The sequence below is a fragment of the Linepithema humile genome, chromosome 3 (genome assembly GCF_040581485.1).
Source record: "Linepithema humile isolate Giens D197 chromosome 3, Lhum_UNIL_v1.0, whole genome shotgun sequence".
NCBI lineage: Eukaryota > Metazoa > Arthropoda > Insecta > Hymenoptera > Formicidae > Linepithema > Linepithema humile.
This window is the reverse complement of record NC_090130.1, coordinates 13,935,108-13,953,286: the sequence shown is the minus strand read 5'-3', so window position 1 is coordinate 13,953,286 and position 18,179 is coordinate 13,935,108. Positions and strand designations below refer to the sequence as shown.

The window sequence follows — 18,179 nt, the reverse complement described above, 5'->3', positions numbered from 1 at the left end:
GGTAACTCACGCGATATCGGTAACCGGAAATGGGCGCCAGGTGCGAGTAATTGCACCGCGTCGGTGGCTATCGGTAACTTCAACAGTTCTCTAAAACGCTCGGCCGCTCCCCGCTCAGTATATGGCAGAGGGGCGCAGTTCTTTTATTTGACGTTAGATATCTGGAGTGAGAGGTGAACACAAGGACAACTCAATAAGTAAGATTTAACAATAATGTATTTCAACGATTTGGTAAAGATGAGTAGATCGTTCGGCCTGAGCCGATACGGCGGAAATAGTTTAATACGGCGGTAGTAAGGCAATTCGCCCAATGAATCGGTAAAAAGAACAAATTTCGATAACTACATGAAATTTCGGAAACGCGATCACGATAATTCGCAGCTGATCCGACGATATTCAGCAAAACAAATGACTTGTATTACGACCATCCGACACGGCCGGTGAAGGCCAAATAAATACGCTTTGAACGACGGTAGCCTAACGGCCAGAAATGAGATGTCGCGGAACGGCTATTTTCGCGGGCTTTCACGTTTCTCGCCGAGACGTTAACTTGGCGGTAACAGCGGTCTCGCGGAGAACGTTCCCGAGCAAAATCCGTCCGCGGACATTCACCCACGGTACTTCCGGTACGGTGATAACGCGACAAAACGGTAACAAAACGGTATCGTAAGAAAGACGGTAGCAAATAATCAGTATCTACAAAAAGAAACGGTAACGGAAAGACGGTACGGTAACGAAACGAAACGGCAAACGAAACGGCAACGAGAAAGAAACTGTCGGTGCTTAATTCACGCAAGACGAAGAGACTTTTACGCGATATCCGGAGCCAGCTGGACATGCGGTAATTGAGCGTCAATACGCGCTCACGGTATCAAAATCTCGGTTAGTCGTGTGAGAGACACTAAATACAAAACAGATTCACGCTACCAGCCATAACCGGACGGAACTCTACGGCTACCCGAGAGGCGGCTTACATCGAGTCGGCGTCTTCGGCGTCGTTGGGCTGAGTCCTGGCGCTGGTCCTCACTCACTTGCGGCACACCGAACAGTGACTCCTCTCGGCTCTGCACGTAGGTCCTTCCAAATCCGCATCGCCTTCTTGCGCATCCTGCCGATTTTCCAAAAAGGGGGGCCCCTGAGAACCGCCCACAGTTCATCCAGCCCCCCCCCCCCCCGCTTTCTGTGGTTTCTTCAAATTATCCGGTCGGTATTGGGTTGATGATTCGATATTCCCGGAAGAGACTGGTTAAGCTGGCCGAGCCATACTCCGGTCCTTCCGGGTGCAGCATCTTCGGGGCCCTCGAAGCCGTCTGCAGCCGGGCGAGGTCCGTTGCTGCGTTTCCTTGAGTTTCTCTGAGTTTGTGGCTAAAACCAAAGCGGAGTTAGTCGATAGGGTTTGAATGGCGGAGGCGACGGAATCGCGGTACCTGACCTTTTGCTGTGGGGTCACTAACGCGTGACACCCGTCGATGATCCTCCGGCGTCCGGTCTCCATGGCGATGCTGAATCTTCGCCCTAAGGCACAAAATACGCAACGCCGCCCGCACGGGGTCTCGCCTTACAACTTAAACGATAATAACAAGATAAAACGGGAACGACATATAAAACAACGCGTAAAGGTTGTGAAGTCTCGCGGGTTGCTCTCTCCACGCGAGGAGCAACACCAGGACTCTTTGCTCCTTCGGCCGGGCTATCGCCCTTGTAACGGCGCTCGAAAAGCGTCACGTCACAACGCTTACGGCTACACCGCCAGATAATGCAGGCAGTGTAAAACTATCTCGCAAAGAATCGATCGACTCACTATAAAAGAGCGTCGATTCAATTCTTTCCTCACTCACTCGCTGCAAGGCGAGCTTTACACAAAGGCTCTTGACTTGAGTAGTAGCTCTGTTTCGAAAGAGCGTAACCAGCGATTAGTTCGCTACAAGTTTTCTTAGCTTTCTCACAGTGCCTAGGAAGGCACGAAAGCGAAGGAACTAATCCCAGCTCCGGCCGCACACTTCACCGAGGAATATTCCTCTGCGGCCCGCTGACATACCAGCATTGCCGTTGCCGCTGCAGGCTCCACAGTGGAAACTCATTCCCTTGGAGTTCTGCATCCGGTTGACTCGGCCTCCACGGGACACTCTCGCACCAGGGGACATCCGAGTACGGAGACTTCTCTCTCCTCGGTTCGCAGAACGCACTGCGCCACCGAGAACTGAGACCGCCACAGTGCAAGGAGACACGCATCGGAGACACGCTCCATTGCCACTCAAACCTCGCCGCCTAGGGCTTGCTCGGAGAGCAGTTGCCATACAGAGGATCACTTTCCAAACGGAGTACCTCCGATGCTTGGGAAAGGGTTGCAACGTGCACCCTCGTTTGAGCCGTCCTTTTTAGGACCTGTGCTCTACACCAAGTCGCGGCCGGTAATCACCTACCAGTCCCACCAATTTTTATTCTAACTCACGACCTTACATTTTGCCGTGAGCACGCCATTGGCGCACTTAAATCACAAATAAAACTGTACATAGACTCTGACGAAGAAATAAATATATTTCTCAGAACAAGCTCTTATCTTTTTTCGCCAGCACAAACACACACTATAGACGTTTTTAATTTTTATCATGATAGACTAAAATTTACAGTTGAAATTGGATTAAATAATCGCATTAACTTCCTTGACGTAACCATGATCTTGGAAAACAACAGAATTATTTTTGACTGGTTTCAAAAACCTACTTCATCAGGAAGATATTTAAATTTTCATTCCCACCATCCTATTTCGCACAAAAAAGTGACCGTTATAAGTTTGACCGATAGGATTTTTTTACTCTTCCACCCAAAATTCCACAATAAAAATTTTATATCGGCAATTAATATCTTATTAAATAATTGTTATCCATTAAGTTTTATTTTCTCGATTATACAAAAAAGGCTAAAGTTTTTAATTCATAACAAAATAAGTGACAATAATTTAACAGAAACCAAATTTAATAATGATTCTGACAATAATGATTGTAAGACTTTTCTAACTATTCCTTACATTTCATTGATATACAGAGATTTTAACTCCATTGCTAGAAGCTTCAACTTTAAATTAGCCTGCTCAATCCCGAACAATTTAACACACTTTATAAAAACAGGCAACATTAATTTAAACAAACTTTCCCATTGTCAAGTAGTGTATATGATTCCGTGTCGAGATTGCAATAAGACTTATGTGGGACAGACCAAAAGACAGCTTAATATCAGAATTAAAGAACATAAGAACAACATTAATAAAAAGAGCTATTCCCCTTTGGTTATTTCTAAACATAGAATTGATTCCTCCCATGATTTCGACTGGGATAATGTAAAGATTTTGGACGGGGAACTTTCTTATGGCAAAAGAATGATCTCTGAAATGGTTTTTATTATATCAAAAGACAAAATGCAGGTCTTAACAATCAAAATGACACAGAACATTTACCGGATGCTTATGTCCCCATTATTAATTTATTTCTTCCTCTATAAATGTATTGCTTTCCCTTTCCTTTACTAATTCCTTTATCCCCTCCATTTCACCATACCTTTCCTTCCCCCTCCCCCTCACTTTTCTATCATCACGCGGAATTTCTTTAGTTAATTCTGATCATTAAGATCTCAACTATTACACTGTTTAAGTCTAACATCTTTTTACTCTTCCACCTCGCTCCTTCTGCGTGGATGAGCTTACGTTCTACATGTTTTCATTACAAGTATGTATAAATCATTTCAATCTCCGGTCAGCTTACTTTTTATAACATTAATTTTTATTGGATTTTATTATATTGATTACAGTCCTAACGTCTTTATGTACTGAACAACACTTTTGTTAAAATGGATTGTGAAAATTTCTTCTACATTATATTGTCTTTTTAATCAACATGTTACGATTTTTTCGTTTCTTATCATACACTGAAGAAGGCCTGATGTAAGGCAGTTTGTAAATGTAAATGTATATTATGTATAATAATTTTAAACGAATATGCTGTAACCTTCGCACGAATAACCTACATTGTGGCTCTTTACGCTCGAAAAATTAAACTCCATCTCCGTCAATGTCTTTACCACCAAAGGCCGTTCGATCGTCCCTCTGCGCCTCGCCGACAACAAGATGGAGAAGCACGTCAACTTGCTGTACGTGCCTAGAAACAACAAGGCACACTTTGTGTGCATCAAGGGTCTTTCTCGGCTGGTGGGCACACAATTGAGCAAGCACAAACAGAAAAAGTACATTTGCGATCGGTAAGTAAAAAAACGCATGTATAGAATAAATCAATATTTTTATTCATAGTTTTAATCATACAAATCATTACAGGTGTCTACACTATTTTTATACAAGGGAGAAATTGTCGGTCCACAGCGTCGACTGCGGGAAGATGAACGAATGCGCAGTCATTCTTCCCAACGAAGACAACAAATGGCTGACATTCCGCAACTACAACCGGAAGGAGCGGCTCCCGTTTGTGGTGTATGCCGATTTAGAATGCACGCTGGAGAAGGAAGAGAGACAAAACCGTACCACATATGCCTACCAACATCACAAGGCGTTTAGCGTAGGATACTATGTAAGTTGCGCTTACGATAACTCGTTATTTAGTTTTAAGTCTTATCGCGGTGAGGATTGCATAGCGTGGTTTGTTAATGAACTTCACGATTTGGCACGCTGCGTGAAAGCGATCCTTACCGCTGTTCCCATGGTGGATCTTACACGGAAGGAATCGGAGAAATTCCGTAGCGCCGTAAATTGTCACGTGTGCGAGAAACCGTTTACACCGGAGGATATGCGGGTGCGTGATCATTGTCATCTCACCGGGCGCTACCGAGGTCCCGCGCACTCGTCGTGTAATTTAAATTACAAAGATTCCCACATTATCCCAGTAATTTTTCACAATTTATCCGGGTACGACGCGCATTTCATCATCAAAGACGTTGTCAATGCCTGAAGGCAACGTCGAATTGTTACCGTTAACAAAAGAACGATATCAAGAGACACGGTAGTGTCTCGCGCCAAGTTCACGCGCAGCGCAAGACCGACCGTGTATCTTTACGCGAGCACATGAGCTGATAGGAGTCGAGATTTTCATATCTCAATAATGCGTGGACCGATCGAATTTATAATAGGCTCAATCGATAGCGCATACCCAAATTATATAAGAAAAGTATCTTTACTTTTTTTGTACATGCTTTCTAAAAAAATATATTAATTGCCAAAGTTTGCCAAAGTCGAAATATGCCGAAATCTATGTAAGTCTTGGTCGTCGTCGTCTGTTCGTCATCCTTCTCTAATATATAAGTTTTTCCTTTGTCAACTAGAAGCATCAAAATGCGACATGGTTGTCCTTTTCTACATCCCGTGAAATGTCAATTCCCGCATAAGAGCGTCTTTTTTCTTTCCTTTCTTTTTCTAAAAGATGTCTGTCCTTTTCCAACATGGCGGCGCTCAGACCTGTCAGCTCGCAGCTTTGATGATACTAATCACATTGATATAATTAATATCGGTCGTAAAATGTATATGTAACGTGTTGTGGAGACGAATAGAGATAGTGTATATCAAAATAATAGTATTCTTTATAAAAAAAATTTTTCTCGTCTTGAAGTGCAGAAGTGTAGCAACACACATGCTGACAACACTCTTAAAGGGAACGTTCACAAGTGTCCCCTCCCGATTTGATTCTCCTTGAAATATGTTGTAAAACATACAATTTGAGAAGACACGTATTTTTTTATAGCGGCCCTAACTCAAATTTAAAGGGTGAAACACCCTTTTGAAAAAAACAAGTTTTTTCTTTGTGTGTAACTATCGCCAAAACCGTAGGAGATATAAAAAAATGTTTCAAGTAAAAGTTGTATGGCTTGTAATGGGCTTTATAACTGTGTAGTTGGATTTTCAAAAAATGTAATTTTTTTTTATTTACTCTTACCCCTTGGTATTATTTTTTCGAATTTCAAAATTTTTGTAATGACAAAAGTTGTAGCATTTTTTACGCTGAATTCAACCATATATGATTTTATTATGTTCCGAAATTGCATCTTTCAAAAATAAGTCATCAGTATCATATTATATGCGTCGCGCTGCATGACGCATTGTTTATACCGCACTTGTGTTGCGCAATAGTCGTTAAATAAATATAAAAATGACATGTTATCATATATTTAAGGAAGAAAAGTTAACTAAAATTGTTGCTAAAGCATCCCTTCCACATTACACTCTTATAGATAATCGCTGCATTTCGTATGCGACGCGTTGTCATATACAAGTTAGCTATCAGCGCATATTACACTTTGAAGTTTTGCTTGCAGTGACCACGGGAAAATAATTTATGAAACGAAAACAGTGAATGAATCAATCTATTCAACATATATCCACCCTGACTCTACTCTCTTGGCCCGACTTGACTGACAATGAATAAAATTCTGTACATACTCTTTTTCAATAATTTTAATATACTGCGATATATTCTACATACTATTACATTCTATTAAATTATTACGATTTTTTTAAACTATGGTATATAAAATCTTGAAATATAAAATGTATATTATAAGTATAATTATAATATATTGATACAATAAATAAGCTTTTATATATATATAAGCTTATTTATATATATTATAATTATACTTATAATATACATTTTATATACCATAGTTTAAAAAAATCGTAGTAATTTAGTGGAATGTAATAGCATGTAGAATCACAGTATATTAAAATTATTGAAAAAGAGTAAACTGTACAGAATTTTATATTTTATTTCATTCTCAGTCAAGTCGGGCCAAGAAGGTAGAGTCAGGGTAGATATATGTTGAATAGATTGATTCATTCACTGTTTTCGCTTCATAAATTATTTTCCCGTGGTCACTGCAAGCAAAACTTCAAAGTGTAATATGCGCTGATAGCTAACTTGCATATAACAACGCGCTGCGCACGAAATGCAGCGATTATCTATAAGAGTGTAATGTGAAAGAGATGCTTTAGCAACAATTTTAGTTAACTTTTCTTTCTCAAATATATAATAACATGTCATTTTTATATTTATTTTGCGACTATGCACAACACAAGTGCGGTATAAACGGTCATGCAGCGCGACGCATATAATGTGATACTGATGACTCATTTTTGAAAGATGTGATTTCAAAACATAATAAAATCATATATGGTTGAATTCAGCGTAAAAAATGCTACAACTTTTGTCATTACAAAAATTTTGAAATTCGAAAAAATAATAACAAGGGGTGGGGATAAATTAAAAAAATTTCATTTTTTGAAAATTTAACTACACAGTTATAAAGTCCATTACAAGCCATACAACTTCTATTTGAAATATTTTTTTATCTCCTACGGTTTTGGCGATAGTTACACACAAAGAAAAAAACCGTTTTTTTTTCAAAGGAGTGTTTGATCCCTTAAATTTGAGTTAGGGCCGCTATAAAAAAATACGTGTCTCCTCAAATTGTATGTTTTACAACATATTTCAAGGAGAATCAAATCGGGGGAGGGGACACTTGTGAACGTTCCCTTGTTAGTATTCTGTAGTTAGTGGACAGAAAGTGTACTTTGTGCACATTGGTGGAATCGGCAGGTATGTAATGTTTATAGAGAAGAAATGTCTAACACTTGGATTGAAGCTGACGATACGCTAATTAAAAAAAGACAATAGCCTAGAGGTGCTAAAGATGTTTTTGTCATTCTTACAGAAATTTGATCAAAAGTAATCTGTTTTTATATATGAAAAAAACGCAATAACTTAGAAATACAGATGGTTTTTTATACCCTTTTTATGATCACTAATAATTTTCTTATAAAACATGTTGTAAAATATAAAAAAAAATTATTAGGTTTGTATAAATTAAGATTTCTATAATCAAAAAGAGGATCGTCGTATTGAAAATATGACGGGAGTGATGGTGGGATATTATTACCATTATTTTTACTAAAAAAAAAAGAATCATATTTATTAAAATTATTTTTACTAAAAAAAAGAAATATCTCACAAAAAAACCTTTTTTTTAAAAAAAGGTAAAAAAAGGGCGCCAAGTACACGCCTTGTTATATTAAAAAAAAGTTTTCCTCATAAAAAAACCTTTCCAAAAAATTGTTTTTTTAAAAAAAGTTTTCCTCATAAAAAACCTTTTCAAAGAACTGTACTTTCAAAAATATATTATATTAAAAAAAAGTTTTTTTCACAAAAAACCTTTCCAAAAAAATTGTACTTTTAAAAAAAGTTGTATATATTAAATAAAAATTTGCTACATATTCTGTCTATAAAAGAGGTGATATCAGAAAATGACGCCAAGTTTAAATAAAGAACCTTTCAAAAAAAGTTGCATGTATATCTAATTATTTATTTAAAAATGATATTTATGTTTATATCTAGTTAATTCTTCTTAAGTATACTTTTTAAAATAATTGCATCTGTATCTAGTTATTTTTTTTATATCTGTATCTAGTTAAATAAAAAAATTTTTCAAATTTAATTAAAATAAAAAAATATTACAAAATTTCGCAAAAAACTTGGCGCTGCTATAAAATAGCCTTCATTGCTCTATAATATTTTAAGATGTATAATAATATTTTAAGGCTATTTTATAGCAGCGCCAAGTTTTTTGCGAAATTTTGTAATATTTTTTTATTTTAATTAAATTTGAAAAATTTTTTTATTTAACTAGATACAGATATAAAAAAAATAACTAGATACAGATGCAATTATTTTAAAAAGTATACTTAAGAAGAATTAACTAGATATAAACATAAATATCATTTTTAAATAAATAATTAGATATACATGCAACTTTTTTTGAAAGGTTCTTTATTTAAACTTGGCGTCATTTTCTGATATCACCTCTTTTATAGACAGAATATGTAGCAAATTTTTATTTAATATATACAACTTTTTTTAAAAGTACAATTTTTTTGGAAAGGTTTTTTGTGAAAAAAACTTTTTTTTAATATAATATATTTTTGAAAGTACAGTTCTTTGAAAAGGTTTTTTATGAGGAAAACTTTTTTTAAAAAAACAATTTTTTGGAAAGGTTTTTTTATGAGGAAAACTTTTTTTTAATATATATTTCATTCACCAAAAACGTTAGAGATACAGAAGATCAAAATTCCAAAATTTGCGTCAAATTGCGGTTTATAGATTCGTTTAAATTTCTCGGCACCAGTCTGGAAAAATTGACATCATATCTGACAACGGACAAATTAAAAATTTCGCGTTCCAAATTTATCCGTAGAAAATTTTAATCTGCTTACGCGGAAAGATGTGTTTCTCTACGAGTACATCGACAACGTCGACATCCTTCGGGAGACACGCCTGCCACCGCGCAAATCGTTTTACAGCTCGCTGACCGGTGACACAGTATCCGAGAGCGATTACGTGCACGCGACAAACGTCTGGCAAACTTTTTCGATCGATACTCTTGGACAGTACAGCGATTTGTATCTAAAAACGGATGTTCTTTTGTTGGCGGATATTTTTCAAAATTTCCAAAACATATTTATAAAGAGTTACGGTTTAGATCCCGCGCAGTATTACACTTTACCGGGATATACATGAAACGCTATGTTAAAGCGCGTAAAGTTCGAGTTGCTCACAGACATCGACATGGTTCTGTTTGTTGAGCGCGGTATACGCGGTGGTCTTAGCCAATGCTCCAACAGATACGCTCGCGCCAACAACAAATATATGCCCTTTTACAATCTATCAAAACCATCATCGTACCTTATGTACTTCAATGTCAATAACTTGTACGGCTAAGCAATGTGTCAATCTTGCCCTACGCTAAATTTCCATGGGTCGATGATGTCGCGAATTTCGACGTAATGTCCATAACATCCGATTCGGCTACCGGTTATATGCTGGAAGTCGGTCTTACGTATCCGGTGAATCTTTACGACGCGCGATAAGCCGCCCGGCAAGCGGGAGATCAAATTACTCGCCACGCTGTGCGATAAGCAGCGATACGTCATCCACTACCTGCAGCAATGTATTCAACCCGGCTTGCAGATTACAAAGATTTACCGCGTACTGCAATTCGCGCAATCTCCATGGCTTCGAGGATACATCGAACTAAATATAAAATTTCGAACATGCGCGATCAACGATTTTGAGAAGAATTTGTACAAATTAATGAACAACGCGGTTTTCGGCAAAACTATGGAGAATGTGCGAAATCATACGGATGTACGGCTCATTACGCGATGGGAGGGTCGGTACGGAGCGGAGGCTATGATCGCCAGTCCAAACTTTCAGTCGAAGCGTGTTCTTGGAGAATTTAATCGCCGTAGAATTGCGGAAATTTGAAGTGAAATTCGACAAGCCGATCTACGTGGGTATGTGTATCCTCGACATATCCAAGACCTGCTTGTACGAATTTAACTACGTACATTCACGTACATTCACGAGTACATGGCACCTCTGTATCGTAACAACTGCAAAATTATGTACACGGACACGGACAGTCGGATATACTTTATATAATGCGGGAACATATATCACGACGTGAAACGCAACATTTCAAAATTTGACACGAGCGATTACCCCGAGAACAACGTTTACGGTATACCGCGCGCGAACAAAAAGGTACCGGGTCTGGTGAAGGATGAGAACAACGGCGCGATCATGACGGAATTTGTCGGACTGAGGGCGAAAATGTACGTGTTAAGAGTCACCGACCAAACAGACACCAAAAAGGTGAAAAGTGTAAAAAAAATTGTAGTCGCTAGAACGATAATGTTCGACGATTACACTCGGTGTCTCAACGACGAAATCAAGCTAACGCGGCGTCAATCGTATATCCGCTCAAAGATGCACGAAGTGTAAACCGTGTCGGAGTCGAAGCTCGCGCTCAGTCCGTACGATGATAAGCGGTACGTCGTATCCGATTCCACTGACACTATGCCGTGGGGGCACAAGATACAAATGTAGTGTTAGTATTTATGTATTGTTCATTTATCATAGTATTATTTATTATATTGTTTATGTGTAGTTTATATATTATTTATATTGTACATATATATTGTTTATACACTAGTGTTAGTATTTATGTTATATATTTAATAAAGAACACCATTGTATATATATAATTGTTTATCGTGTAATAAATTTTTTTTAACAATACATTGTCTTTATTTATCCACGAATTATGCGAATTATCGAATCCCAACCACTTTACAAACACTTTATTATCCTTTTGACGCAACACTTTCTCCACGAGATAAACATCGGGTTGAGTGGTCTTGAGCAATTCGTGTTCGTAAAAGCCCCCGGAGATTGGATTTCCGCGAAAATCCTTAATCAGATATGTCACGGGATTGGTTCGTTGCACCGCGACAATCTTAAATACCTCTGTAGATCAATTTGGCGTGTAGCCTTTCTCGAATATAGTCTTGAATTTGCTGACACGCACCGGATTGTCCACCTTGAATTTCGCTAGCGCGGCAATTTTTACTCTGCTGTACATCGTGGCCAAGAGTCTCTTCGCGATCTCGGAAGTGACATTGATCGGCCGCATATCGATTGTTCGATGGTTACGATTGTTGTATTATGAGACTAATCGCTGTAAATCGTCGATTCATCTGTACGATCCATTAAGCGTAAAAAATTTCCACATCTCGTTCTTTAGCGTGCGGTTGAATCGCTCCACCACCGCGGCCTTTATAATCGAATACGTTGAGTAATGATTGATGTCGTGTTTTTCGACAAGTTTCCGAAAATCTTCGTTGTAAAATTCTTTTCCTTGATCGGTTTGCAAATTTTTCGGAGTTCTCTCGTTATCTCGAAATATCGTGGAAAACGCTTGGCTTGCTTCGATTCCGCCTTTGGTTTTTAACGGAATGGCCCATGCGTACTTGCTCAGCACATCGATAACGGTTAGAACGTGGTTGTAGCCGTTGTTGGATCGCAAGTACGGTCTCATCTCGACTATGTTGGCTTGCCACAAGTCGTATTCTTTTACAACAACAGGTCTGCGTTTAAAGTTTCTTCTCGCTTGTGTGTAAAGTTTATTCACAAGCAATCTTTTCTCCAAGCTCGTTTTTCATTCTTTCCGTTTATTTCACAAAGTTACGTAATATTACTGTGCAAAAAAAGTGGTATGAACATCTATAATCTGTTGCTCGACCATTTGCTTTATTTGATTCATCAATTGCTCATTATCCTTAGCAATTTTTCTGTTTATTTGCGATATATCCTCGTTGAGGAGAACCCTCACATCATTAATTTTCTTTTGCAACGTTGCAAATTGAGTTTCAAAGTAAACGTTGATATCTTTTTTCCAATTCTCCAAATTTTGAATTGCCGAACGCACTTCCTGTTTGCAATTTTCGCAAAGTAAACGATTTCCATTTATGCGATTTCCATGTCTTCAATAATAGTCTTGAAGCGACGATCCAAGTGTAACTTGTTGACGGCATCGCTGTCGGCTTCGGGGCTGACGGGACGTCTGATTATACGCAACTTGGCGTTGAAAACTTGACCATCCACGCAGAGACTATTTTCTCGCACGTAATTTCTAGAGACTCCACCGCTCCACCGCGCTTCTTCTCTCTTCGCATCGCTTTTTACAAGCTGTATTCCAAACTTATTGATGGACATTCCTGTAGTGTTGCGCAAGCGGTACTGACAATAATTAAAAAGCAGTGATCAATTCATAATCAGACCCGCTTCTCGCAGTTCCTCGATTATCCACAAAAACTCGTCGTGCGCGTTGTTTCCCGCCTGATGGGAGGCATCCAATAATCGTTCGGATCGTCCCAGTGCACGTAATCGACCGCGTTGTTGGTCACGGTCCTGGTCTGCGGTGTCACGTTTCGTCTCGTGCTACACTTGGGTAACGCGAGTCATTACACCTCCACCTCTCTTGTTGAGATTCATTAGAGGCAATAATATTTTTATATTTGTGCTCTTTATTTTCCAAACAGGTAAATTTTTAAGGCACATTATGATCGCGTCTGTGAGCGTTTGTCGTCAAGAATATGCTCTTGTATTTCTGTTTATTATCCTCCGTACACCCCATCATCGAAATGTCTTTTGAATATTAATTCATACAGACCGGCGTACCAGTGTATTTAAGGTTGTTCACAATTATGTTATCATTTTTATCGATGTCAAAACGCTTGTCTCCTAGCAACGTTCCCCTGTCGTTGTAGTACACTTTGTAAACATTATCAATATTGTTATCACCGCTCAAGAGGGCTCCGATGTACACTCGCCCGAGCGGGACTAAATGGTTGTGTAGCGCTTCCCGACCATCGGACGTTTGCATCGTCTGTCTCACGAATGTTACGAAATACGGGTCCGTGGTTTCGAACACGTTTTCGGTCGGCAAATTTGTTGCCGCTTTAAACGTCAATTTTTGCGGCTGGAGCGGAGTCGAGACCTGTATCGGTGACGTCAACGGGGTCTGTATCGGTGTCGTCAACGAAGTACGCTTGACTTTCTTCTCGGAGCTCGACCGCTTTCGTTTGATGTCCGGTTTGTTTTTAATCTCGAGATCGTCAATGACAACTGAATCATCGTCACCTTTGATGTTCTCGACGATTCGTTTCAACGGTTCGACGACTGGCTTGAAATGCTTCTCCAAATCTATTTCCTCTATCCTTCCAGTCTTCAACGTCCGATGTTTCTTGCGAATCGATTCGCTCGTACGAGCAATCTCCTTCGCCAACTTCTCACGCTCTTCGATATCTTTCGTGTCAAGCATCATCGTCGACGGTTCGAGAACAACTAACCATTTCGTGGTATCGCAAACTCGTTAAAACCATGTCTGTAACGTCTATCGTCAATCGCACTATCCTTGTCTATTACAATAAAACCGTATTTGTGCTGTCAACATGCACGACACAATGTACAAAAATCTTCGTACGTTATGTCCGTATTTACGTAATCGTTGTAGACATGTTTAAAATTGGTACCATCCTGCTTGAATAAAATTAACAGGTTCGCGTTGTCGCGTATAAGATGTTTAGGTATTTTCGCGTACGTCTGACACAGATAGAAACAATCGATTCTGGAATGTCGACCCATCGCAAAGTACTCTCTGTTAAAAATATACATAAATCGTTAAAATATACATAAAGAATGAGTAATTTCCGCCTGGTTAGCCGGCACTGAAATTAGGGGCTTCTCGCGAGAATCGGAGCGAATCTCGGGACGTGTAGCCGCACAGTCTGCCTCTTTTCCGTACCAACCGTCGAGGTGTGCACACAGCGATTCCGATAGGAATACAAGCGATAAAAAGCGAGCGTTTCTAGGCATTGCAGCTGCCAGCGAGCCGTAAAATATCAGATAAGTTAAACAAAGCGTTTTTGCATGAAGGTTCCACCGCCTTGTACTGTTGGATGTAATTAAGTTATTTTAATTCATTTTTCTGTCCAAATATTATAGCTGCAAACTTTCTCTGGAGCAGAATAAATTCTCTTTTCTTAAGCACTATCGCGTTTTATATTCAGTGAACCATACCTCTTTATTCGAAATCTTTGAATATTTTCAACACTCTCAAATCGCATCCTGTTTGTCGCAGGTTATATTGTCAAAAATAAATATAGAATTTGGTAGCATCTCGCTCGGAGGTATCACGGAGCAATTATTCAAAAATGTAAAGTAACTGATGTCTTCGATCGGTCCGAGCAATCTTTCGAGATATCGATATTTCGACTGATATAACGATTTCGAGTACATACATGTACATGTTTTCGAAACACACACTTTTCAACAGACTCAACATTACGTTTGTTTTACCGCAATTCGAGGGGCCGCAAGTGATACCGCGTATCATGCTTGGCAGCATTCGACCGTGTTTGGATGCGCAAGCTTCTCCCACCCGCGTCTTATCGTCCATGTTTTTTACACAAATCGTGTTTAGTTGTCGGACAAACTTCATTTTTACTTTAACGTTCGATGCTTGCATGCTATTTATAGGTGTGTGCGGCTCGAACATCCTTCAGTTAGAAAAATGTTTTTCGTACTGACAGACGATATTTTACGTTTATCAACCGAGGAGCTGCGATTTATACCGAAAGTGATTCTTCTACAAAACTTTTGTCAGTGCGTTGAACGTCTGTGGGAGAAACTTCCGGAACATTTAAAAGCGGATCCGGAGGTGCGAGGTTATCGTTCGTATCTCAAGCATTACAATCAACCGTGGCAGCGCGACCACATCGACGGGCCCGCCATATGTTAAAGATTGCGCTTTATGCAATTCGCGGGTGGAGGATTTTTGAATCGCACGATAAGCGCGTTTTCGTTCGAAGTGTACATACCCGACTATCAATTTTGCGGTCTGGGAACTCGTCTGCGGAAACGACTTGTGCGAGGGGATCGAGGAATCAATCCGCAGGACGCGGTGTGCCGTGTCCTCGTACGACATTGCGTACTCGTGTAGCGGCAAACTAAAAGACCGACACGTCACCAATCACGTTCTTGCCGATAGAGTGCGGAAACGTATCACCGCTGAGAACTCGACTCTCGGAGAGAGGGCCGCTGCTACCGCTGTTTGGGCGATAATGAAAACAAAGACGAAATTGGGCATGGAAAATGGCGAAGGGAAAAATAAAGAAAAAGGTGAAAAAGAGACGGTTCCCGGTAGTGAAACGCGGTGATATCCTACCGCTGTTACCGCTTCTCGGTGTTATCGGCTCGCTGCCCGGTGGAGCGGCGGGTGTCGCCAAGGCGATGAATGACGCCAAGGTTGTGCAGTGACAACTCGAAGAGATGAAACGTCACAATCGTGCTATGGAAGAATGCGGACTTTATCTCGATCCGTACAAACAAGGCACAGGAGTATCGCAGAGGAAAAAAAATGTCGAAAAAACGATAAAGATGCATCTATGGTCTATCGATCGTCTATCGAACCATTATCGAACGACTTTAAACATCTTTCGAACAATTATTGAACATCCATCGTACGTCTTTGAACACCTATCGAACCATTATCGAACAACTTTAAACATCTTTCGAACAATTTTTGAACATCTATCGAACAACTTTCCACGTCTTTCGAACATCTATCGAACAACTTTCCACGTCTTTCGAACATCTATCGATCGTCTATTGAACCATTGTTGTACATATATCAAACAACTTTTGAACGACTATTGAACGTCTTTAAACACTTATCGAATCATTATGATGTATATCGTATGACTTCTATTTCATCTTTAGCCGTTGCATGATTCTCCTCGTGACATATGATTTACCGCTTATCCGCAATAGGATGAGTAAAAATTTTTATTACTCAAATGTTTATGATCTATGAAACATCTGTCAAACATCTATCATACATCTTTGGCACGTCTATCGAACAACTTTAAACAATTTACACATTAGATTAGTTTTATCACATTAGATATGATGGAATATCTCCTCTATAGAAGAATCATATTTCGAGATTAAAAATTATGAGTTTTGAATAGATAACCCCCGTAAGGTAGCCACATAGATTTGCAACACATCTATGGGATGTATTGTATTATAAAAAAATGCGTCGAAGGCTGGGATGGTCACAAGTCTTCTCGTGACTATACAGTGCTGTTGATGTGTAACAGTTTCAAGAAGTTTTACAATGGCATAGTTATACGAAGTTGAGGTGCACGAAATCTATGATTTATTGTTTATTCTCCATCAAAGGGCTATCCAGCTTGATACAGCGATGCATGCCTTTACATCGGCGCTGCAGGAGATGCAGTGTAATGTGCCTGGATCATTCCAGATACATTACAACGTGGAGGGAGAGGGCCATGGAGCCATGCGATACTCCTTGTAAGTACTGTTGTGTGTCGAAAGACCACAACGTAATAATTATAGGTTAATTAGGCAATAACAATAATAAACATTTAGAAGGCCATTAATCGAGGCCACTTCTCGAGAACCATGTGACAAAAATTATTTAATTATTAAACAATTAGGCGCTGACGCGAGCACTCGTTCTTAGAAGCCCGAGTGTCACTTGCATCTAAAGTAGGTTAAACAGATCAGCATTTTGGTAATACAATGGACCGGTATTGTTCAAGTCTCATTGTGTTTCGAATACTGATCCGTATAAATAAAGGCGGCACACAAGGCGCCGCGGGTTTTTATCAGCAAGGTTCCGGACGAAGCACGACACGTCGCGTACACGCGTAATCGCAGTAGTACGGTCGCCGAGTGAGTGAGGTGACAAGTGTAATAACAAGATATCGAATAAAAGTTATTCTATCTATTCAGAAGTGCATAATTATTCTAAACTTTCCGAGCCAAAGCCCCCTTGACCAGCACGGCGAATCCCGAATCTTTACGCAGCGCCTACCGCCACCGAAGTAAGCGCAACAGTACATATTTTATATTTAATTTCAAATTTTGACTCTTTTCTTTCCACATATTTTCTGTAAGATAAACATAGACTGATTGTCCTCCAAGTCATTATTTTCTGACATTTCAAAACAACGTTTATTATAGATATTAAAATAAAATATTTTATTTTCAGAGGGGATGTCCGCAACAACTTAGCGATGGTTTTACACCGGATAAATACCCTGACGACGTTATTCCAACAATTACAACAGGAGGCGTCGTGCACTGCGCAACTTATGATGGTGGTGCAGGATGCGCTTTCGGTGGACGATCTTTTCCAGTGAGTATCACATTTAAAATTAATTTTACAGATTATTAATAGAATCTTTTTTGTTACAGATGATGCCGAGCGGATTTTTTTTTATTGTATTATATCATTATGTATCTTTTATTATATCTTTTACTATATTATTACATGTTATTGTAAGCCTTTTGGTCTCTGTATATTGTGCGGCTCCAGCTGAGAGCGCTACCTACGCCGTCAGCGCCTTCGGAGCAACGCGTATCCGAAGCGACGCGCGCTCGCGTAATAGATGTCTCGCGTTTAGAATATCGCGAGAGAAAAAGAAATGAATGCGTATTCGCAGAGAATGCACTTGGTGTTCATTTGAGTCAGTAGTAGAAAACTTTCTCTGATCGCTTTTCGCAATTCGGACCAATTATTGGTCATCTACTTAGGCATGTTGTTCTCGTGCGTTTGCCCGCTGTACGGTATTCGATATTCGTCGATCAACGTGTGCCATTTTGTATTCAAGGAACACCGCGTGTCGTTTTACTTAAGAGATATTAAGGTAAATGTTCCAGTGATTGAACGATTAAGAATACTAATCCACTTATTAATAT

General features: G+C 39.4%; 1 protein-coding gene across 1 annotated transcript; it reads left to right on the top strand.

Annotated features, from left to right (window-relative positions):
• The first annotated feature begins 3,162 nt into the window (after positions 1 to 3,162).
• Positions 3,163 to 8,864, top strand: LOC105680064 (uncharacterized). Its single transcript, XM_012380494.2, has 2 exons — positions 3,163 to 4,251; positions 4,325 to 8,864. The coding sequence occupies exons 1-2, from the start codon at positions 4,121 to 4,123 to the stop codon at positions 4,950 to 4,952; spliced, it is 759 nt and encodes a 252-aa protein (XP_012235917.1). The 5' UTR covers positions 3,163 to 4,120; the 3' UTR covers positions 4,953 to 8,864.
• Positions 8,865 to 18,179: the final 9,315 nt, after the last annotated feature.